This window comes from Natator depressus, chromosome 3, assembly GCF_965152275.1.
Source record: "Natator depressus isolate rNatDep1 chromosome 3, rNatDep2.hap1, whole genome shotgun sequence".
Lineage (NCBI taxonomy): Eukaryota > Metazoa > Chordata > Testudines > Cheloniidae > Natator > Natator depressus.
Window position 1 is genome coordinate 193,459,448 of NC_134236.1, and position 23,484 is coordinate 193,482,931.

Sequence of the window (23,484 nt, forward strand, 5' to 3'; positions counted from 1 at the left end):
GCCCACGCACGGGGAGGGGCCCGGCCGGGGTTACACGAGTGGGAGGGGGAGCCCACGCACGGGGAGGGGCCCGGCCGGGGTTACACGAGTGGGAGGGGGGAAGCCCACGCACGGGGAGGGGCCCGGCCGGGGTTACACGAGTGGGGGGTAGAGCCCACGCAGCAGGACGGGCCCCGCCGGCACTACGGGGAGCAGAGGCAGCGGGCGGGGGCTGGCGCAGCGCCGCCCCGTGCACGCCGAGCGCGGCTGGGCCCGGCCGGCCGGAGAAGGAGGTAGGGGGAGGTCCTACTTCGCAGACGCGTCTCCGCCCCTCCCCGGCTCGCTCGGGCTCCGCAGTCCCCGCGCTCCGGCGGGAGTGGAGGCTGCCGCGCGGCGGCGGCTTTGGCAGCGGCGGGGCGGCCCGATCACGTCATCGCTTCCGCCCAGCTTCCTCCTGCCGTCGGCGGCGGCGCGCCTCGGCCATGGAGTGACTGAGGCGGGGATGGGGCTCGCGCGGGGCCGCCGGCTGCACCCGGGCGCTGCTGCTGCTGCTCCTCGTGCCGCCGCCCGCTGACCGGGCCAGCCCGCACGCCCGCCCCGAGCCCCCGCCCGCAGCCGGGGCGGCCTCCCCCGCAATGTGAAGCCCAGGAAGATGCGGAGGCGCAGCCCGGCTGCCCGCGGCGGGGGATGAGCCTAGAGGGGGAGAAAATGACCGAGGAAACCCACCCAGACGAGTAAGTGACGGGAGAGAAACACCTGGAGGGGGGGCAAACTTACGGCACTTGTGCGTGGAAGGGCTGCTGGGGGGTACCCCGGGCCGGGCCAGCGGGGGCGGTGCATGCCTGCTGCTCCCTGCAGCCATGCCCAGCCTGTGCGCCCCCCCCCCCTTTTGCTGGTTGCAGGGCCCCTGCTGTGTGCACTGGGTGCACGGTGCGTGTCTCTGCAGCCTTTGTTGCTGGCGGGGAGGGGGCAGGAAGGTCCCGCGGCCGGGGAGGCCCAGTGTGTTGTCTGTGCTTGGGCCATATGAACGGTCCTATTAACCCTGCCCCCCCCCGGCTCTCCCAGCCTGGCTCTTGGAAGCCCCCGGCCCGTGCCTCCAGCCTGGGCAGTCCCCTCCCCTCCCCGGGGTGTGCGCGCTGCAGCCCGCACATCCGCCATTTCTTTTTTCTTGAATCGCCCTCATTTGCATACCACATTTTCATTCATAAAAAAAAAAAAGCCCCGTCCAGACAGGCGAGGGCCCGGCGCGGCGTGCGGGGCTGGCCGCTGGCGGAGCGGCCCCGCGGGGCTGCCGCGGAGACCCAGCAGCGGCTTGGGCCTGGGGCGGCGGCGGTCCCGTGCGAACGGAGCGGTCTGGGGCGCCCGGTGGAGCATGCCTGGCCTGCCGGCGGGCGCTGCAGCACCCCCGCGGAGCCTGCCCTGGGGCTGGGCTCGGCCTCCCCCGCCGGGCAGGGTGCACGGCTGGAGGCGGGCAGGGGCAGAGCTCGCCTCTCCCTGCCCCGTGGGCCGGCTCAGCCAGTGGCGCGGCGGTGGCGGCTGTTTGTGAATAAGACGGGTCCCGTTATTGTCACATGATCCTGGCATTCATAAATCCGGTAACCTTCAGCCTGTCCCATTCACTCGCTCCGGCTGCCTGGTGCGCGGCTGCTGCCCGCAGGGCCTGGCGGGGAGCGGCTTTGCCTGGCTGGGAAACTCTCCCTCTACAGAAAAAACAACACTCGTGGGCCCCAAACCACCTCCTCCTCCATGCGCTCCGCTGAAGGGGAAGTGACTCAGTTTTGCAGCATAGGGGAGGTGCGGTCGATGTCGAAGGTGTAATCTCGCAGACGTGGGGAGCATATTGTTACTGTTGCCCCTAATTTGGGTGGCCATCAACGCGTTCGGAAGAGCAGTTCCTGCCTCTTCGTTTTGCGTGAAGATTGATGCAGGAATGCGGTATCCACACTTGACTAGGGGATTCCACTGGGTATATATATACCTATTGCAAATAATGAACCTTGCTCATCATATGCAAGGAATGGTAGTAGACGTAAATAAAAGGTTAAATGTCAAACCATAAAATAACATTGGACCCTGCTTAAAAGTAATTGGTGTGGGGAAATGCCTATCAAAAGTGCACTACCCTCTGCTTTCTGCAGCTTACAATCTTTGTACGCATATTTAGTAATGAGTTCTTCAGACCCATGCCCTCACATTTTGTCCAGAAATCTTGATTTGACATGGTTGAAGAAAAAAGGAATTGTAGTATAATTTATTCAACTGTTGCATTGTGGCAATTATAATAATGGCTCGGATTCTGCAGTCACTTACATGCATGTTTAAATTCACATAAAGCACATGTTTAAATTTACATAAAGCTCATGTTCTTTAGTGTTTGCAGGATCAAGTCTTAGGTATGTAACCTTCCTGCAGTGCAATATGGCAGTAGTCATCAATAAAATGAACAAGATATTTAATTTAATATACAACTCAGACTGTTAGCATGACATTTCTATTTCAATAGCAACAGAGTAGAAAGAGCTGAACTCCTCCAATATTGTAATGCTTTTTTCTTGTTCTCCAGTTAAACCTGTCAGTGTTAACAGTATTTGCAAATAAATAGATTGTTTTGTGGGTAAATGCTGGGAATGCCATGTTCGCATTTATTTCATAATTATTGAGAAGACTGGTCTCAAAAATAAATTTACAAAGATGTTACCGCAATATTACAGAAATCTATTTAAGAGATGTACTCACCAAAACGTTGTTCCTGGCTATCTTTTTCTGGGTTTGTCAGAAAAGTGAGTCTCAGCATATAAAATGGATATATGCTCCAGTATTTGGCATTAGACCCATACTTAAAATACCCAACTGCTCACAGGTACTTTAAAACATTGTAAAAAATGTACAGCTTTATTTCTATTTACAATAAAAATGGTAGTTCAGTGGAGTGTCAAATGTTATCACTATAACTAAAAACCGAACCAACACTAAATCAGGTTGAGGCAGAAAGAGTGGTGAAGGAAATGGCTTTTAACTTCAACCCAGGTGTTAAGAGGGATTATATTTTTCACATTTCTCAATGGAGAAGCTGTAAACTATATGCATAGCTTCTGAAATTGTGATCGGCTAGATTACTAATAAATTATTTTGAAGTCTAGCAGACTATGGCAATTCTTCCAAGTAAGAGTCCAGTTTATCGTATGGATTTTTTCCACTAATTAAGTTAGGTTTAAAACAAACAAACTCTAGGGTGGGTTTTTTAGTAGTATTACAAAAAATGGTTGTCACGCTTTCCAGCCTACTAGGCCACGTCTAAGCACAGTTAGTCTGTAGTGGAGAAATTAACTTTCTGGTTTACAGTGGATTAAGGTGGTTAGTGGTTATGTATTTATTTATGCTCTTTTATCTAATTAAACAATATTGTACTTTTTATGGTATTAGAAGACAGAGTATTCTAAGTGCATTTGGGGGTTGGTGCCAGGATGAAAGTTGATTTAAAACAACAGATTACAAAATTGAGAGAATTCTGTTCAGAAATCTGATGCTTTGTTTTTCAGTGGTTCATTTTGATTTGTTTTAGAATCATTTTTCCCTTTAACTGTCCCACTGCTTAGACTTGCATTTCGGTCACGCTTTTAAAAAGCAAACTAACTCATGACTATTTTATTTTGACAGGGTTTTTTTGCCAGGGGGCGGGAAGTAATGCCACACTAGCTTGCCCTGGGATCTTCACAGTTTAACCAAGCAAAGCTGTCCCTGGCCATTACTTAAATGTGTGATGTACAAGAACATCTCATGGGCAAGTGGAAGTGGTGCTGGTGCCTCAGTGGGCAGCGCTCTTTAGTCTGAGTTACTATTGAACCAGTTTCCCGATATAGTGCTAATTGTCATCATGGCTATTGGAGGTGCTGTCTTTCAGGTCAAATGTAAAACAAAGGTCCTGACCACTTGTGGTCATTAAACATCCTGAGCAAGTATTTGCAAGAGTATTCTTGTTTGTTCTGGTGAAGCATGGCTTGATGCAGTACAACTCAGGCAGTTTACATTATGACTTGCCTCAATATTCTCTGTAATTTCCTTTATAAGTAATTCTTCACCTCCTATCCTAAACTGAAGGATAGTGTTGCTGAAGTAGTGACTTGTACGTTGTTTTTCACTTCAGGAAAGAGAAGTAAGGACCAATACTCTGATCGATTTCCTTAAGCTCTCCGAACAGTGGTAATAAGCTCTTCTATTTGCCCTTGGTATCTGGCTCTGATTTGCTTAGTTATTCTAGTTTCACTGAGTAACTACGAGCAAATGTAACTAGATTACAAAAATGGCCACTGTTGAGATGAATTCTAAAACAACCTTCTTCAAGGTAATTTTTTGTTTTGTTTTAGTGTATTGAACTGAGCAAACTTTGGAACAACTCTGTAACCATTTGTAAATCCAAACTGAGTGTCTGAAACATTAAGATCAATATTTGAAGGTGCATTTGTCATTGCACAGAATGCCTCTTTCTGCTTCTAGAGCTTTATTTATGTCCCCATTCCTTTCTCCATCTGCATATCACCACAGTACTTCTAATCCATGTTGGTGTTAATGGGCTTGCGAATATTTAATACAACTTAAACCTAATTAAGATGTAGTGTTGAGTGAGTTGACGCTAGGAGACATAAAAAAAAAAATGTTAAATTCCATGTTCCTCTGGGCCATTCCACTACAATTGTCTATAGAATTGAAGACTATAGGTTAGTTGATTCTATGTTCAGTACAGATGTTAATTTATTTTCAAGAAATGGGCAGGTAATATGTAACTCAAATCCTAAATGCACGTTGCTGGTGTTGTGTTTACGGGTTTCACTGGGAAGAATATAAGATTCCATCAGAATTTGCATGTACAAAAAGATTCATTTATATTTAATGCTACTTTCATTGAGCATAATGCATACCCCCAGTGCCAGAAGAAGTCACAGGAAGTAATTAAATGGAAAAGCTCAGAAAATGAGATTGTGTTTGTGTGTAGTGTTGTTTGTTGTACTGTGTCAAGATAAGTTAGTCTCGGGGCTTGTCTATATGGGGACACTCAGGAAAGTTAAGACAAATTAACTTAAAATGTGAAGATATAGCACATTAAACCCTTGTGTCATAAATATAAAGAGAAGGGTAACCACCTTTCCGTATACAGTGCTATAAAATCCCTCCTGGCCAGAGGCAACATCCTGTTACCTGTAAAGGGTTAAGGAGCTCAGCTAACCTGGCTGGCACCTGACCCAAAGGACCAATAAGGGGACAAGATACTTTCAAATCTTGGGGGGGAGGCTTTTGTTTGTGCTCTTTGTTTACGTGGTTGTTCTCTCTTGGGACTGAGAGAGGCCAGACAGAAATCCATCTTCTCCAACCCATCCTAATCCAAGTCTCCAGTATAGGTAAGCCAAGCAAGGCGGATTAGTTTCTTTTGTTTTATGTGAATTTTCCCTGTGTTAAGAGGGAGGTTTATTCCTGTTTTTTGTAACTTTAAGGTTTTGCCCAGAGGGCGATCCTCTGTGTTTTGAATCTGAATACCCTGTAAAGTATTTTCCATCCGGATTTTACAGAAATGATTTTTACCTTTCTTTTTTTAAATAAAATCCCTTCTTTTAAGAACCTGACTGATTTTTCCATTGTTCCAAGATCCAGGGGTTTGGGTCTTTGATGATTTTGTAACCAATTAGTTAGGATATTATTCTCAAGCCTCTCCAGGAAAGGGGGTGAGTAGGGCTTGCGGGGATATTTGGGGGGGGGGGGGGGGCAGCATATTGTTCAAGGACAAGGCAAAGTTTGTACCTTGGGGAAGTTTTTAACCTAAGCTGGTAAGAATAAGCTTAGGGGGTCTTTCATGCGGGTTCCCACATCTGTACCCTAGAGTTCAGAGTGGGGAAGGAACCTTGACACCTTGTGTGGATGCTCTCCTTTAGAAATAAACTGGCCTTAGCTCCTCCACCAGGCACCTGTAGCTTATTCATGGCATTAAGTCAGCTGGGGAGCAAATAGTTTGTGACTCTGATTAGAAGTGTCAAAGTTGCTTTATGGAAGTCTGTAGCAATTGTGCCATGGTGCGCTGACCTTGCAGAAACTTGGTCCTAGAAACAGTAGAGACACATCCCAAACTTTGCAAATATGACTAGCAATCCTCTTGAAATGTTTGAAATAACAGTTTTTAAAGTGGAATATTAACTTTGCATTGGCATGTTTTGCAGCTGTTTTATTGTCAGGGCATGGCTACACTTGCAGATGTAGAGCGCTTTGAGTTAAACCAGCCTTCAGAGAGCACAGTAGGGAAAGCGCTGCAGTCTGTCCACACTGACAGCTTCAGGCGCACTGGCGTGGCCACATTTGCAGCACTTGCAGCGGCATTGGGAGCGGCGCATTATGGGCAGCTATCCCAGCATGCAAGTGACTGCAGTGTGCTTTTCAAATGGGGCGGGGGTGGAGTGTGACAGGGAGTGTGTTGTGTGTATGGGGGGGAAGAGAGAGTGGGTTTTTGGGGGGCTGAGAGCATGTCAGCATGCTGTCTTGTAAGTTCAGATAGCAGCAGACCTCCCTCTTCCCCCCCCCACCCCCGGTGCCTCTCTCTCACACACACACACAGCATTCCACACTAATGGTTTGCTTTGTCTCGGAGCAGAAAAACAGCCGGCTGTCAGAAACAGAGCTTTCAAAGGGCATATCCGCATTCCTGGAGCGATTCAAAAACAATGACAAGAGTGGCCACTTGACTTAAGGGGATTATGGGACGTTTCCAGAAGCTGATCAGAGCGCAGTAAAGCAACACCTCGTCCACACTGGCGCCACGGTGCTCCAGCGGGGCGCAGCAAACGTTATTCCACTTGCCGAGATGGAGTACCAGCAGCGCTGTAGCTGCAGAGTCTGAGCGCTCTGTGTGCCTTGCCAGTGTGGACGGGTAGTGAGCTAGTGCACCCGGGGCTCCTTTATTGCGCTGTAACTCGCAAGTGTAGCCAAGCCCTTGGATACACTGATCCCAAAACCCACCCACCACTGAAAATAAGAGCAATAAATCATCACTGTGCTTACTGTGAATACTGAACATAGTGAAGCGTTAAGGTAGCCCTTTAGAATTAGACTTGTCTCATTTTCATAGTAACTTTGTCTATTGCACATTACTGACTGCTTTCTCCTAGATGTAATAAACAACTGATTGCTGTTTTTTTTTTTTTGGTCATGAGTACAAGCTGTGCAGGAAGACACTGGCCATACTGTGTGTCGTGACATCATTGCTTGCGCTTGGGACAGGAAATGCAGGCTTGCCAAAATGTAACCATTCACTTTGTGGCCTAAAAATGTAATATGATTATTTCTGAGGTTTATACGTTACTTTAAAAAATACTACAAGTAACTAGCTAATGGATTCAATTACATTGAGAACTAACTGTTTTCAAGAGAAGTTCTTAATGAGCTGTGATGATTGAATCTAGCACCTTCTACTTCCTTATCCCAGGCCAGGGCTTTAAAAGGACTCCTAGGTTTGTTTGTTTATGTATTTATGCTACATCCTGAATGGTTTATGGGGAGGATATGTGGCACATGGTCAAGTGAGACAGCAAGAGGAAGAGAAGTCAAGACAACAGGGGAGGAACAGAACTGGTAGAGGTGCACCGTATTTCTCACCAGAGGTAGCACTTTACTCTGAATTACAGACAAGCTCAGCTTACAGAACAGCAAGTTCAGGTATTGGGAAGCTGAAGTGATAAGGGAGAATCAAATAATTTGACTTCAGTTAGACAAAAAAGTCCATAGTCCGTACATCCTTTTAAACTCTCTCTTGTTGTTTCTGGGCAGGTGTGGTTCTCAGGTTGACAGCCCTGGACCTAGAGGTTGTTTGCTACTTATAAACCAGATGCAGCCCATGCAGTGGCAATGGACCGCCCTGCAATGTGCCCCATTCCTGACCTGGCAAAACAGCCACTTAGGGCTGAAAGGTTTATTTCCTCTGCGGGTTTATTAAATCCTGACATTGCAAACAAGAGAATCCAATGTAGTGGAATGTTTTTAATGTAGCTCTCTGAGAGCTGGATTTAAATTATAAATTTGTGTGTTAGGCCAGCAAACCACCATTGGATGGCACTCACTTATAGTCACTCAGACTGAGCCATATTAGAACCAGTGGCATTGAGACAAAAGGCAACTGAATGCCACTATAAATCCCTTGAGCCATCCAATTCCTCTGCTTCCCAACACACACTGTCAGGTTTATTAAATGAACTCTACTCATCATCTTGCACTGTGCTGGAGGAGAGGAAATTATCCTCCAGTTGGGTAAAACCTGGGAGAGGAGTCATCAGGCAGTTGAATACCTTTTATATCTTCAGAGGGACTGTTGCCATTTAGAACAAATCCAAAGCAAATGGTATAAAACAGGGACTCAAGCCTGTCGTATTCTGGGTGCACTCAACTTCAACTGAAGTCAAGGGATTAAGAAGACTTGTAGCCTTGCAAGGCTGCACCCTATATATCCTTGTATCTTGGGACCAGATTCTGCTCAAGAAGATATGTGTAGCTCCTGCTGATTTCAGTGGATTGGGCATGTTTGTTAAAAGGCAGAATAATGCCTTCCTATGAGAAACTGAAATTTACATGAATACAAGTTTACGTTATAGGGGCACACAGAGCTACATAATCAGAAACTGCAGGTGGAATCTTTGTTACGTAACCTATTTGCTGAACAGACTAGTGAGTCTGTGTATTTAAACTGTCATGGTAGTGTAGACAGCAAGAAATGATGGTATGTAAGCTCTGATGTGAGGGTATATGTTTCATTTAGTAGAATCTATGAAATGATGAGTGAATTTCTAGCCTACCTGACGTTGCATCTTGTGCACAGAGAGCCAGAAATGCAATACTTAGGCCAGTTATCCATTTAGTTGAGGTGGATGGATAGCTAATTCTCTTGGTTTTCTCTGCAAGTCTTTCATCGCTGGACTGCTATTAAATATTTAGGATTGAAATGTAGCAAATAGGAGTATAAGGAGAATCCTTGCACTTTAATTTCCTTTGCCAAATAGACTGAAATGGACTGAAAATGGAATCACCAACAAATATACACTATGCACAACAGGAACTGAAGAGGGGGTATTGTAACCTTTCCCCAGACATAAGGCCTAGGGAAAAGAAGAGGAGCAGCTCCCAGCAGCAGAACCAGCCATTAGAAATGAAGGCCCTCCTCACTCCAAGTAGGAGCTAAGGGTACCGGGGCATCTTCCAAACTCTTAGTCTGTGATGTCAGCTCCTTACAACTTGATTTTGGGACACTTCCCCCCCCCCCACCCCCCTTGTTTTGCCTCAGACGACTCCTGCTTTTCTTCCTTGATACCTCTGCTTTCTGCCTTGTTATCCCTGCCTTCCATACACTCTTCCTCCTTTCCTCTCCCTTCTTCTTCCTCTTCATTTTGCCTTTGCATTTGTTTGGTCTTACTAATTCTCACCCCCAACCCCATTTAAAAAGAAACACAGTAAGGGCTTGTTTACATGGGGAAATTGACCAGCATGGCTATACTGCAAGACTTATAAGAGTTCTGCTCTATCTATACTGGTTTAACTCCCTGTGTGGACACTGTATTCTGAAATGAACGTGACTTTATTCCAGAATAATTCTTCCACTATAGCTGCGCTGGAGGATTTCCCTGTGTAGAAAGCCGTAACGTTTGTGCCAGGTATCACTTGGATAATTTATGTTCTGCATCCCTTTTCTTTATGAGGGACTCCCACTGAAGTCAGAGTCTTGTGCAAAAGCTGATGGCAGCTTTTAAACATCAGTAAGTACGATGTGAAAGTGAAGGTCCCCATCCTGCAAGCTGCTTTGTACAGACAGACCCCTGCACTTGTTTGGAGCCCTATTGCTGGATCAGGGCCTAAATTTGTAAGAGAATTCTGCTTTGCACTTGAATGCATGTGAAGACTTGGAAACATTTAGATTTTAAAAGTAGTATTGTTCAGAATAAAAAAATATGCTTAGAGTTTCAAATTAGTGTAAATTCTATTAGAAAACACCCCGGACTCTGTTTTTTGTCATATATTGAAATGCATAGCATCGCTTTAATAAACTATTAGTAGCTGAGCAAGATTAGTTTCCTGTTCAGTAATTTTATAATATTGAATAATTTAACTGCCAATGTACTTATTTAAACAGGTATCTATAGTAGTTACTATCGTGGGGGAAATATTGTTTTCATTTTTATTAAAATTTCTTTAAATTGTATTCATGAAGTCTGATGATGGCACTGAAGAGTCTCAAACGCTAGAGGAAATCTCTTCTCGTTCTTCCCCAAACAGCTGACCAGGTGCCCTCTGTCTGTGGCCTACAACACCAGTCTGGTTCCTCCCTTGCCTTCAGCATTTGTAATTGTATTAAACTGTGGCTTTATTATCTGGATTAATGCACATTGAGGATTAGATTGATACCGTTAACACCACTTCACTTGTGACCTAAAGGTTATTTTAAACTAGAGTCTCCAGACGAGACTGTAGTTCACTGACTCATATGGTGTCTTTTTCTTTTGTCCTTATGCAGTGGAAAAAGCAGTTCTAAAAAGATCACCCAAACTCAAAAAGGCCACCCGTTCACCCTTCTGCTAGGGATTCCTCTTGTATGCATTTATTTTTTTTTCTTTTAAACACCACTCAGAAACAGGCAGAGTGGTCTGCATTGTGAAAAATCAGTAATGAATTGTTTCTTGCAGCTGAAGTGCTGCCAAACAGCATCTATAGAGTGGTCCCTACTGGGTGACACCAAATGTTCTCTATGAGCGGTGTTTTAATGCCCTATCACACTGCTTCCATAGCTGACTATATTACGTGCTATGTTCAGTGAAAGCCAGGAAGCTAATTCACCCATGTTTTCAGTATATTTTTTTCCATTAACATGTCTTAACAATTTGGTGCTCCTGCATTTTAACACGTGGAAAGTAATCTACCTGTTTATGTGGTTTGTGAGCAGAAAGGTATGCCCCAAAGCTGCTATAAGGTTACTAATACTTCAAGTTACAACATATAAAGAGGAGTGTGTTTTGCCTCAAGTTGAGACAAAAGTGAGTTAAGGTTGTGACTCTGTTGGCTAATGCTCCGATATTAGGTTGCAGCAGGGGCAGGCCTCAGTGTATTTCCTCTTGCACATCCTCCTCTCCTTTGGCAACAGGACTTCTTCCTAGTGACTTTAGAGTGGGAATTGGCAGCCCACAACACTGGAACTAAAGCTGATAACTCTCATGATCTTTAAAACTGCTTTTTAAAGCACCAGCTAGACATTTGTCCCACGTTGTTAGCCAAGTAGTGCAGTGGAAGGATGCCAGGAGGCATCCATAGGGTTAATGAGAGCATAAATTCAAACATTCCTGCATGGCTTCCACATGGGCTGTTGCAAGCTATTTACAAATAGGCTGACTTTTAAATGCTTGTATGAGGGTAAATAGACCATCTTGTCCTTTTGAGCCCTAGAAGTTTATGAAATCATTTATTTAATTTTAAGGACTCTGTTAAATGTATAAACTTTAAATGTTCAAAGTCTGGTACCGTCTTTCTAGGATTAACTTCATTGCTACAGCAGGCTTGCTCTTGTATTACCAACTCTGTCTCTTAGGTAGGAAGCTAAGATAGAGAGACTAAGTGACTCTCCCAAGGCCAGCCAGTAAGTCAGTGGTAGTAGTTTGATTCAGACCGTAGTAGTTTGACGCTTGATATTTTAGTGGTGCATGCTGGTGCTTTTATACTTAACAATTTGTAGTGGAAACTTTATATTTCAGGATTCATAACTCTGCCATCATAATTCACCCCTGACTAAAACTTGGCACAACAGGGTAGCAGGCTGGTTGTATTCTCCCACCTGTCCTCCCCTTTTTTACATGCTATTAAAATGAGACTATTTATTTATTTTATTGGTGGCCAGAGGGAGGCAGGAGGAAAGGTAATAAGTTATGTTGGCATGTGTCCTTTTTGTAAGGAATACTTTTGATACTCTTTTGTATTCATATGACTTAAATCAACTTGGTTTTAAAATGAAAGTTGTCAAATAATTAGTCCAAATAAAATCAATTAAACTTAGAAATAAGAGATACTGTCAGTCAAATCAGTTCAAACTTTAAGTTTTGTAAAAAGTAAGCTTTTATAAAGTGGCGATTAGTAAAGCTTCCTATAGAAACAGTTATTTTAAAGAAATAAACTTTTCCCCATCATGTTTTCAAACCAGAGATTGTGGCATTGTGCATGAGAACCAGAAAGTAAAATTGATTAGAAACTGACTTCACAAAAGTGATGAAGACAAATCTATTTTTATTGTCCCAGCTGACTGAAATGCAGAAAGTAAGCTAATAGGAGACAAGACAAAAGTAACAGAGACTTTTAAAATGCTTACCATTTTAATAATGGAAAGTGGTGGTGGTTGTAAGGAAATTTTGTAAATCATGATTCTTATTTTCCTTGAAGACGTATATGTAAATAAAGAAAGATAGCTCCAACTCACACTTAATGCATATGAGTGACTTTACTTAAACAAGTAGTTCCATATCTCAACAGAACTAGTTAGTTATCTGCAGGATAGGACTCTGTATTACTGAGACCTGCAATATTGTATGTATGTAGCATCTTTTTGAGTGGGGTCTAATATACACACTGAGGACCAAATGCTGCAGGAGGTCATAGAAAGATTCTCATTGTAAGCACTATGTCCACTAGTGAGGGTTTTGCAAGACTGGTTTCTTTTTAACATTCTTCCATGTACTTACATAAACTATAATAGCTCTAAAGATCTTATCACATAGGTGAGGTGCCTTTTAAAAATACTTCCTAAAAACAAATTACACAGTAGACCTCAACAGCTACTTCTGAGCCGTTAGTCAAGTTAGTTCATGTTTCTACAAGTTCTTCATGTATTTATATAATTTGCATCAGTTTAAATTTAATAAGTCATAAGGTTTCTGGAGATCATCACTCTCGTTCTTCTAGATGGATTGCTTTTTCAAAAAGAGGATTTAAAAACATAAAGATAATTAAGTGAGACACAAATCGACAAAAGCAAAAAATAGAAGGGTGAGACTCTATCCTTGTGTCTGTTTTACAATCCTTTTCACACAAGAAGCTGTCTTTTGTACCCCTCTTGCAGAGTGTCGGAGCCTGGGCTCCAGCCCGAGCCAAAATGTCTATGCTGCTATTTTTGGCCGTACAAGTCCAAATCAGCTGACCCGGGCTCTGAGAGTTGGTGCCACATGTGTTTATTGCAGTGTAGACATGCCCATAGTGTGTGTGCGCCAGGGGACCAAATTAAAGTTGCCTGACATTTCCAGACTTTTGAGTGGTTGGTTACTAATAACCTTAACCTTTTAAAATAGCTTTTTGGTATTCAATAATGTATACAACTAACGAGGGGAAGGGGGAATAGTCTCCATTAATGGGCCAGGTTCCAGTGGGGCTCTTGATAGTTGTGGCATCACTTGGAGCTGGAGCTGGTGGAACATAACTTTGGAGCATCTGTAAAAGAAATCAGTATGCCTGGGATTTTCAAAGGTGTCTAGGGAGTTAAGTTAGCCAAGGGCCTAACTCCCTGAGGTGCCTCTGAAAATTCCAACCTGTATGCCTCGACCTTATTTGTAATGACCAGACTTAAATTTTGTTGCAGATCACCTTTGGTAAATGCCTAAAAACACAATTCCAATGCCCCGCCCCTCCAAAATTGCCTGATAAAAGTACATACTGGAAAATAAGTACACCTTTTATATATCAAACTGAAATGTTCATAAACAAGCAGACCTGTCAAATACATTGTAACCATTTACTTTTAAAAAGTTAATGAAAAAGATTATTCATTTAACCAGTTTCTAATTCATTTTTCAAAATAATAGTAGCCAAGAATATTCCCCAAGTTAATAACTGTAGTGAATTTGGAGATATGTTGTTTATTGATAACTTAAGATCCATAAAGTATTTTGTATTTATGATAGCTTGGCTATGGCTTTTATCTCATGTGCTCTTCCCTTGTGCACGCGCACACATATATATATGAGATGCTAAACTAAAAATAATTTCAGGAGCTCTGGACCAGTTCGTGATTATTCTCACACGCAAGAATAAAGCTAGCCAAATATACCAAATTTCAGCACTTTAAAAGGGTAGTACAATTTCATACTGTCTTGTGTCCTAGTCTGAATAGCATTCAGATATTTAATAACAGCTTAGTGAAAAATAATTCTTGTGGGCTTGGCATGTTGGGGATGTGTGCACGAGCACTCATATCACTAAGGAAGTATAGGATACCTTTATCAAGTTATTAGAGGAACAGCTTATCCCAGCATGCTGTGAGGTCAGAAAAGAACACATGCAATAAATATTTCATTGCTATATTTTTTATGTACACTATCTTCATTTGATGGGAAGAATACAATATATGTGCCTTGGAGTCCATGCAGCATAGTTCAGAGGTGGCTGTTTAACTTAGTTCAAAGAGAGAGCTTTGGGCATTTGATCTGAGCAAGCAGAACGCTGTTATAAACCAGCAGTGAGCATGAGGGGTAACTTCCTTCTTAGCTGTTACTGCTACAAAATAATATCCTTGGTGTGCATATGCCCTCTAATGATGTTGGTGATATAATTGTTAAATGACTTTATTTTCCTGATTACACCGGTGCCTTTGAGGTATATTTAATGTGGATATTAAAGTGTGGGCAAATAATAATGTTACACCAGCAACCAATAGATTCTTGATATCTGAATAAAATACTTGAAGTAGAAACTGCATGGATGTCCAGAGTAGCTAATAGAAAAATATTCTGTATGTTTCTCAAAGGGGAATAATTATCCTTAAATAATACTTAGTTCTGGTCTGCACTAAAGAGTTAGGTCTACCCACCTACATTGCTCAGGGGTGTGAAAAATCCACCCCCCTAAGCAACATAGTTAAGCCGACCTAACCCCCATGTAGATAGTGCTAGGTTGATGGAAAAATTCTTTTGTCTGCCTAGCTACCGCTTCTCTGAGAGGTGGATTAATTATACCTGGTTTCATACCTGCCAGCTCACCCTCTCACTTCATCAGCAGCCCACTGGGGACCCTGGGCTTCCAGTGTCTGCATCTTCAGGATAGTTTGCCCTCAGACCAAATTTCAAGTAGCAAAGTCTTTTGTGAAAGAGGTTACTTTTTTTCCCACTCAGGTCTAGCCACAAGCCTTAAAATAGAAATCCCACAAACATATCTTATGAAAATAAACCTTGCTGGAGGATTTAAGACAATCAGCTAAATGTCTTGCTTATCTGTGCGTCTGTTTGGCAAGCATGTTCCTTCATGAAAGGCTGCAGCTGTAGGCAAGGGTACACAGAACCCAACATAAATCCATGGCACTATAGAGCAGCAGCCTGCTCATACTGCAAGTGAATTTGCTGGGAAGGTTGTTTTGTGAAAATACGAAGAATAGCATTCCACCCTACACCTTAGTGCAATGACTGAAGATGAGAAGGGGGACAAGCCCCTCAACTTTTTATGCTACTGAAGTCCTTTTCAACATGACTGAAGGACCCCATGCTTTTTCATTATTCATTTCAACAGAAAATAGTCTTAGGCTCCTTAGAATAATTTTCCTCTAACTTGCTGTGGTGTTAATGATTTGTCATGAAGCAGAGAAACTGCCAGCCAGCACAGCAGGGGTTAAAGAAAGCCTTTGGGCCCAGCTAGCCCCACCCCGCTATACCTGCAGCCGATGCCAGGCCTGGAGGGGGAATAAAAGAAGGACCTTCCGTTCAGGGCTGACTGGCGAAGAGGCAGAAGCTGGTTGTCTCCCTGCCTGAAGGGATAGAGCACCGGTGCCTGCCAGTCAGGGCAGCCCCCTGGAAGTAAGTACTAGTTTCCCAGCCAAGGGAGGCTGCAGAGGAACCCCCAGCATAGGGAAACTGAGTGAGCAAACCACAGAAACATTGTGAGGCTTGCCCTCGCCAACTTGTAGCTGTCCTGCCCAAAGTAGTCTAGGACCGCAGCAAGGCATTATCTGGTCCCAGAGGGAATCCTGTGGGAAGCAAACCGCCCTGTAGATTAGACTAGAGGGGCCACACCCCAAACTGAATAGACTGGTAGGAAGTAGCCCAGGGCAGCGGATTTTGACTCCCTGCCCTGGACACCTCCTTCCCTCTTCAGGGGTTGACATACGCAGGGCCCTGGGAAAGGGCCCGGGTCCCGCTCCCCTCACCCCAGCCTTAAAGGCTGAGGCCAGTCAGCCAGTAGGGGGCTGATCTAACCAGTAGGCTGCCCGGCCACCCAAGTCCTGTTACAGTGATCAACATTACCTCTTTTATTGTCTGTTTCTTTGTAATATGAACTAGCATGCAGTATGCTGCTTAAGTTAAGAATGGCACTTTCAATGACTGATTTATAATAACAATCAATACGCAAGTTATTTCCAAGGACAGTTTTGACAAGGGGTAAAATTTTTAAAAGCATGCAAGTCCCATTTGCAAAAGTTTAATTGAAAGTCAGTGGGACTTAGGTCCCTTATGCGCTCAAAACTTGCTTCTCTTTTGTAGGATTCCAAATTTCCAAAGAATGAGTGAACTTGCTGTTTAAAAAATTTCACATGGAGCATATGAGAGCTAGATACCGGGTGTTTGATTTATTTGGAACAGTCAAGGTGATCTTTCACATTTTAGTCATCTTTGCCCATGTTTATGTGGTGTTTGCTTCTGGTAGGGAATTCCTTCATACTCCAAAATTTTCACTGGGACATTTTCATCTGGTGCTACTTTGACTTTCTTGGAGGTCAAGAAGTCTCTCTCTTTGATCCGTGTAAAACAGTAACTCTTAGCTTCTGTAACCTGGCTGTGTGCAAGAGAGACTTCTGCTGCTAACCAAAGTCATGCAAACTGTGGTACAGTAGAGTAGCCAAATGTTTACTCCTGTCTTCACTAAAGGGGATTCTCGCTTAAAGATATTGGATATTAGTTTGTTCCTTATTTTTTTTTTTAATTGGCTCAAACTACTATACAGAAACTAAGCACTTGGCAGGATTTACCCTAGCTCAGACTGCCATTTAAATAAGATTCAATATGTCCTTGTTCATACTCAACCAAGTCCCTTCCTTATTCCATGCCAGTAGTCTGGGTTGTGTTTTTCTTTGCAGTGATTGTGGCAGCTCAGTGTTGTAAAGCAGATGCTCAAAACTGCGCTTACTGTGCTCATGTAGTCACCTGCAAAGATATTCAAGAGCACCTAGAGGTGCACCCCTTGCATGTGGAGAAGACAGTTGTTTAGGGGCTGACCATGACAGTTGTTTAGGTGGCCGAGAGCTTGTGTCCAAAGAGGATGCCTCCTTTATATTTCGTAAATGAAGGTTAAATGGAACGAAGTGTTAAGAATACTTTGAAAGTGGCATTAAAACTCATCTTGAACATAGAAGAATGCTGGATCTTCTTCTCAGGTAAAATATTATACATAAAATATTATGAGGTGAGCAGCATGGCTGCCACCAATCAAAACACAAGCTATAACCAAAAAAAATAAATAAATCCATATTGTGTAGAGAGTACTTTGCTTTCAGATTTAGAATGAAGAATTAGGTTAGTTCAATGCTTTCTACTGAACAGAAATGCCTGAAGTTATTGTCTGAATGTAAACTTTCCCCAGAACTGTTGAATGTTCTGTAGATACTAGTTTAATTGTTGGCTTAGTCACTTTCTTTAAATAATGACATAGAATGTGCAGTGCATTTGAGTGACCGTTTTTTGCTTCATGTAGTGTTGCAGGCCATGAAGCCAAGGTCCAACTAATTTTCATAATCTGAAAAGGGCAACATCTCTATGCCAATTTTTTATGATATGTGCATGTAACCACCAAAGGGGTTAAACTTGATCCTTAGCAATCCACTGCCTCAACCTCATTTTGCTATTAATTAAAGTCCTAGGTATGCTGTGAAGCTTGGCACACCCTCTGCATGGTATCCCTTACTGTGCCTCTAGTCTATTCTTCTCTGTATGCAAATATGCAGATTCACAAGAATCCTGCTATCTCAGGGCTAGTCTACACTGGAAACACTACAGTGGCACAGCTGCAGTGCTGTAGCACTTCAGTGTAGCCACTCAGTAAAGTGACAGGAGGGATTCTCTCATCAACCTAGTTAATCCACCTCACCATTAGGTGGTAGCTAGGTCGACAAGAATTCTTCCATCAACCTAGCACCATCTACACCGGGGGTTAGGCCGTCTTAACTATGTCGCTCAGGGTGTGGAATTTTCTCACACCCTGAATGACACATCTGGGTCAACTTAACTTTTGAGTGTAGACCTGGCCTCCGTATTGTGGCAAAATCTTGGAGCTTAATTCGCCCACCCTTGCTGACAAGATGTGGTATCTTACTATGCGAATAGCGTTATTGAAGTTAATGGCACCACTTGCCTAGTATGGTGTGCTATACAATGTGTGTAAGGGTGGTAGAATCAGGCCTGGTCTGACTTCAGTAGAAGTGTTCCAAAGTACGCACAGTGGAATATTAGAAATCTGGACTGTGCCTTAATCTTAATGATCGTAAAGGTTCATTATTTAATGCATACCAGTCATGATACGGGGTGACATCTGCTAAATGTGTCATTCAAACTTGTGAATTCATTGAAAGTATCTCTTTAAAACAGGAGGAGTTGTAATAATCGCAATGGAAACCTTGCCTGTTTGAAATAATTAGTTGCCTCAGGCCAGATACAATAGCAACTGGAAATATTTACACACACACATGTTCAGAGGAGTCGGTACAAGAGAGTGGCATGGTATTTCATGTCACAATACTGGATTCAAGTCCTGCTACTAGTGAGTTTGATTCTACAGGTTCTTCTCTCTGTCATTTGTGCACATAGCAGCATTGGTTGGACGCATTTGGTAGGCTTTTCTCTGGAGAGGTAAAGACCTGGAATGGCAGAGATTGTGATCACATTATTTACAATAGTTCTTTTTCATCTTCCAGCTGCTTTACAAACAGTCAAGCCTTCAATAACCCTGTAAGCTAGGGGATTCCCCTCTTTTAGAAATGGAGAAAACTGAGGAAGAGAGACTGTTACTTGCCCAAGCTTCCAAGGGAGTTGATATGAGAGCTATGATGAGAATCCGCAAAAAGAAAAGGAGTACTTGTGGCACCTTAGAGACTAACAAATTTATTTGAGCATAAGCTTTCGTGAGCTACAGCTCACTTCATCGGATGGAAGTGAGCTGTAGCTCACGAAAGCTTATGCTCAAGTAAATTTGTTGGTCTCTAAGGTGCCACAAGTACTCCTTTTCTTTTTGTGGATGCAAACTAACACAGCTGTTACTCTGAAACCTATGATGAGAATGTAGAGTTTCCTGGCTCCCAGTCTTGTGCTCACTCATCTACCTTAAGTCATTGCTAATTACTCCAAATATTTAAAATAGTTCAGCTGTGTCATGGTTTTGTCACAAACAGGTGAAAGTGGAGAAACCTGAAGAAGGAAGGTTGTTCAGTTTAAAATGTCACTTTGTCCATAAGTTTAGAGTTGCAAAAGCAATGAATAAGTCAGTGCAGGAATGACAAGAGATGCCAGCCCTTCTCTGAATTTCTTTCCTTTATTTAAGCTGAGTAACTACCATCACAGCTGGTATCTTTGAAAGTTAGCTTGTATTTAATAATTTAGTGAATGTTAATAGCCACAAACCGTAGACCTTGAATTTTGGTTTGGGGTTTGTTTTTTTGGGGGGGGGGGTGAGGGAAGAGGGGAATTCTCAAAGGAGTAAACCCACACATATGTGCAAGACATTTTAGGATAAAATCAATACATACAGATACTTTGTAGGAATGTGGGTTTGTGATCCATTCAAGGACATCATCAAAATACTAGCCTATACTAAACTCCTCTATGTGCATAATCAAGAAAAACCTCTGTTTTCTGTGTGTAGTGACTTCCCATTGTAGATTTGCTTTCACTTTTGTTAAAGCCATTTGCCTGAAAGTTCTAAATATGGTAAGTGGTGAATGTCTCTTTTTTCCCCTCCAGTCACAAAGCAAACAAACAAACAAAACCCTGTGGCTAGTTGTTGTGTGTTTCTGTATGACCACACTTCAGATGAAATCGTTCAATAGAGAGCAACTCTCTCGAGTCCCTTTTTGGCCCTGATCTCGAAGCCATTTTCCGTGTTCTGGACTTGAAGCCAATAATTCTGTTATGCAAAGGCATATTCCCAATATTTTTGTCTGACTGGGGAGTGGCTTGCCAGATCCAAATTTTCCTGTATGGTAATAAGCTTCAGTTCCCAGCAAGCCCTTTGGCTACATTCAAGTTTTGGTACCTCAAAGAAATCATTCAGGTTTACAAACACAGAATGAGTTCCCTAGACGTGTCAGTGCTTGATATTGTAAAGATCATTGTTCTAATTTAGGCTAGTAATGACTGATACACATTTGTCTAGATTCCAAACCTGTGCTTTGCAAGCAAAAGCTATAGGTGTTTTGGTTGACTTTTTCTTTTTTTCAGCTTTCTGTCATGTTGACCAAATATTTTAAGCTGATAATTGAATCTAAGATAGGGTTGCCACAGATGTACAATTAGTAATTTGGAGAAATTCAAATGCTCCAGGAATTATGTGAACTTTACATGAGGTTCATGTATGCAGCATTTTGCATAGACCTGCAAATGTAATCAGTTTTGTCATCTGGGACCTATCCGCAGCATGCCATAGAAGGTGCTAAAATGTGAATTGGGCATGTCACAACTTCAGAGCATGCTGCAGATCCCTCTTAACCATGAATTTGGACAGAATAATTTTGTTTTAACTCAGAGGTGTGCTGAATATGTTCCTTCTTTCTAAAATTAAACACTAATCCTCCCCACCCCAAATTACTCCCACTCTTGGAGTTTCACCGTCCTGAAAGATGTTCAGAACACACGTTGAGTTGGTGCGGTATTTCAGTTAACTATTAAGTTCTTCAGTGTGGTTTATGTTCTGATTTAAGCTTGAAAAATCTACTTGCCTCAGGTGAATAACTTGCCCTAACGAGCAATGGGACTTGAACCAAAAAATTAAGCTGTCATTTGACATAAGATAAAATTTAACCTTGCAGATATGAACAATATGAACCAGTGCAATGACCTCTTCAGCCAGTGCTATTTGCATTGGTTGGCCAAACCCCAGCAGATTGAAATAAGACTCTGGTCAATTTAACTGCTATTGCTTTCTAGAACCATGTGAGCAACTGAGAAGAACCATGTCCATTTCATGCTGCTGTTTGGAAAAACTAAGAGCCGCTTCAGAGTGAGGAACTGAAGGACCATCCAAAAAATAAAGGCTGGAGGAATTGTAAAATGGGGGAGATCCTGTCCAGCCCCAGCAGGAGTAGCCCCAGGAGTCTGGAAAGCCGGAGAGAGACAACAGTCCCTTTTAATAGCTATAGAGGGTGGGTGGAGCATGAAATTCTATGAGATACTTATTTGTCACAGATGGGTAAGAAACAAGAAGCCCCAAGCAGGATCCAGGGGCAGCATTTTTGGTACCTTCCTCCTTAGCAGCATTTGCTGGTCAGAATGGTGATGGGCTTCTCATCAGTGAGTTTTTGTGATCCCCAGTAACAAAGCCAAACCTTTGTCTTTAGCATCTCCCTAGTTATAGATTTAGCCTTTGAGCTAGCAGGTGTCCAGCAAACTTTTCATGTCTTCTATTTAGATCAGTTATACTCAGACTGAGGCTCGCGAATTGCAAGTGGCTCTTTAATGTGTCTCCTGCAGCTCTTTGCAGCACATGATATTAAAACACTGTGAGATTTAATTATTCACCAATATAAGTTATTCACCAATAAGGATACTTTTATTATGATACGAACTAATTGTATCTGATAAAATAATTGTTCTCAGTCATTTTGCTGTGAGAATAATATATATAAATAGTAAACGAAAACAATGAATTCATACTACTGTGACTCTTCTGGGTAATATTGATTGCCAGTTTGGCTCCTGAACCACTGAGGTTTCAGGCTGTGTCTACACTACGGACCTTACAGATGCTCTCCTGCCAGCGAAATGAAAACCACCTCCAACAAGCAGCCTAAGCAGGAGACATCTCCACACTGGCACTTTTGTCGGTGAAACTTACGTCAGTCCGGGGTGCAGTTTTTTTCAGACCCCGTCCAACAAAAGTGTTACTGACAAAAGGGCTAGTTTAGACATAGCCCAGTATTACTGATTTGGATCATCGTTATGACTTAAGTTGGCATGAATCTGACTAGTTTCCCTGTAAGTATGTGCTGGTGTCAAATACTGATTGACTTAATTGTTTGTTTTTTCTTTGCCTCTTAGACTTAGGGGTTCTCACCCTTTTTCTTTCTGAGCCCCCTCCCCCCCAACATGCTCTAAAAACTCCATGGCCCACCTGTGCCACAGTAACTAGCTTTCTGCATACAAAAGCCAGGGCCGATGTTAGGGGGTAGCAAGTAGGACAGTTGCCTGGGGGCCTCATGCCACAGGGGCCCTCACGAAGCTACATTGCTCAGGCTTCGGCTTCAGCCCCAGGTGGCAGGGCTTAGGGTCCTGGGCTTCAGGGCCATGGGATGGGGCTTTGGCTTTCTATCCTGGGCCCCAGCAAGTCTAATGCTGGCCCTGCTTAGCAGCCCCCCGAAACCTGCTCTCAGCCCCCCAGAGGGCCCGGACCCCTAGTTGAGAACCACGTAGGCTTTTTAAAGGCAGGGAGAAAGGTGTACAGTGACATTTGAAGGCAATTGATTCCTTAGAAATCAGTATCTAAACTGTTTACACAGAACAGATGAAGGGAAGAATGGTTTATCGTGGCTTCATGGACATAAGGCAACCACAGCTGTAAAAATCTAGAAGCCATGAGAATCTCCAGAGGAGTTGGTCTCTGATAAGCAAACTGAGAAGCTCTTTGACTAGCCTTTGCTGAGAGCTCTCTTTGAGAACCATGGTGAGCTCAGTGTATTTTTAAAAATGCATTTCTAGGACTTCCTGAATGTAGCTTTGGGATAGTGCACACAGGTGAAAAATGACTGTGGTGCGGAAGGGTTGTCTCTGACAAAGCCTTTTCCCAGCTATTCAGAAAGTTGCTAATAGCTTTTAATCTTTTAAATGCCTTTTTTTTTTTAATGCATTAAAAGGGATTTGAGGGGCCATTGTTGACTCTAGCCTGAAGTACCTGATGTGCTAATTATTGGCAGGTGGAGGGAAGAAAATGGAGACTGGCCCCCCCTAGTGCAGTGCACACTAATTGGCATGCAATACGCTAACAAGACACAAGGTGGGAGCCCAACTAATTTAGTACCAGTCACTTGTTCTGAAGAAGCACTGCACAATTTCTTCCTTTGAAGCAGGTTGGTAACCTGAATATTTTCCTTCCCATCTCATAGAACAAATAAAGATGAGACCAGAAATAGGTGGACTTCAGCTGTAAAGTTTTTTGCAGGGAACAGAAAAAGGTTTACAATGAACATTTGTAAGCAATTTAAGTATTGCTCCCGCTTGCAAATTCTGCTCCCCTTAGTAAACCACTCGCTGAGGATTATTTGATTTTAATAGTTTT

The 23,484-nt window shown here is 43.1% G+C and overlaps 1 protein-coding gene across 4 annotated transcripts in view; it reads left to right on the forward strand.

Annotated features, from left to right (window-relative positions):
- The first annotated feature begins 559 nt into the window (after nt 1-559).
- Nucleotides 560-23,484, forward strand: part of SPRED2 (sprouty related EVH1 domain containing 2) — an 82,126-nt gene continuing 59,201 nt past the window's right edge. For 2 of the 4 annotated variants that reach the window (XM_074949556.1, XM_074949557.1), the window contains exon 1: nt 560-713. In XM_074949556.1, the coding sequence (XP_074805657.1) occupies nt 667-713 (47 nt within the window). In that variant the 5' untranslated portion in view covers nt 560-666. The remainder of the gene's footprint in view (nt 714-23,484) is intronic. The other 2 variants (XM_074949558.1, XM_074949560.1) reach the window with 1 other exon arrangement.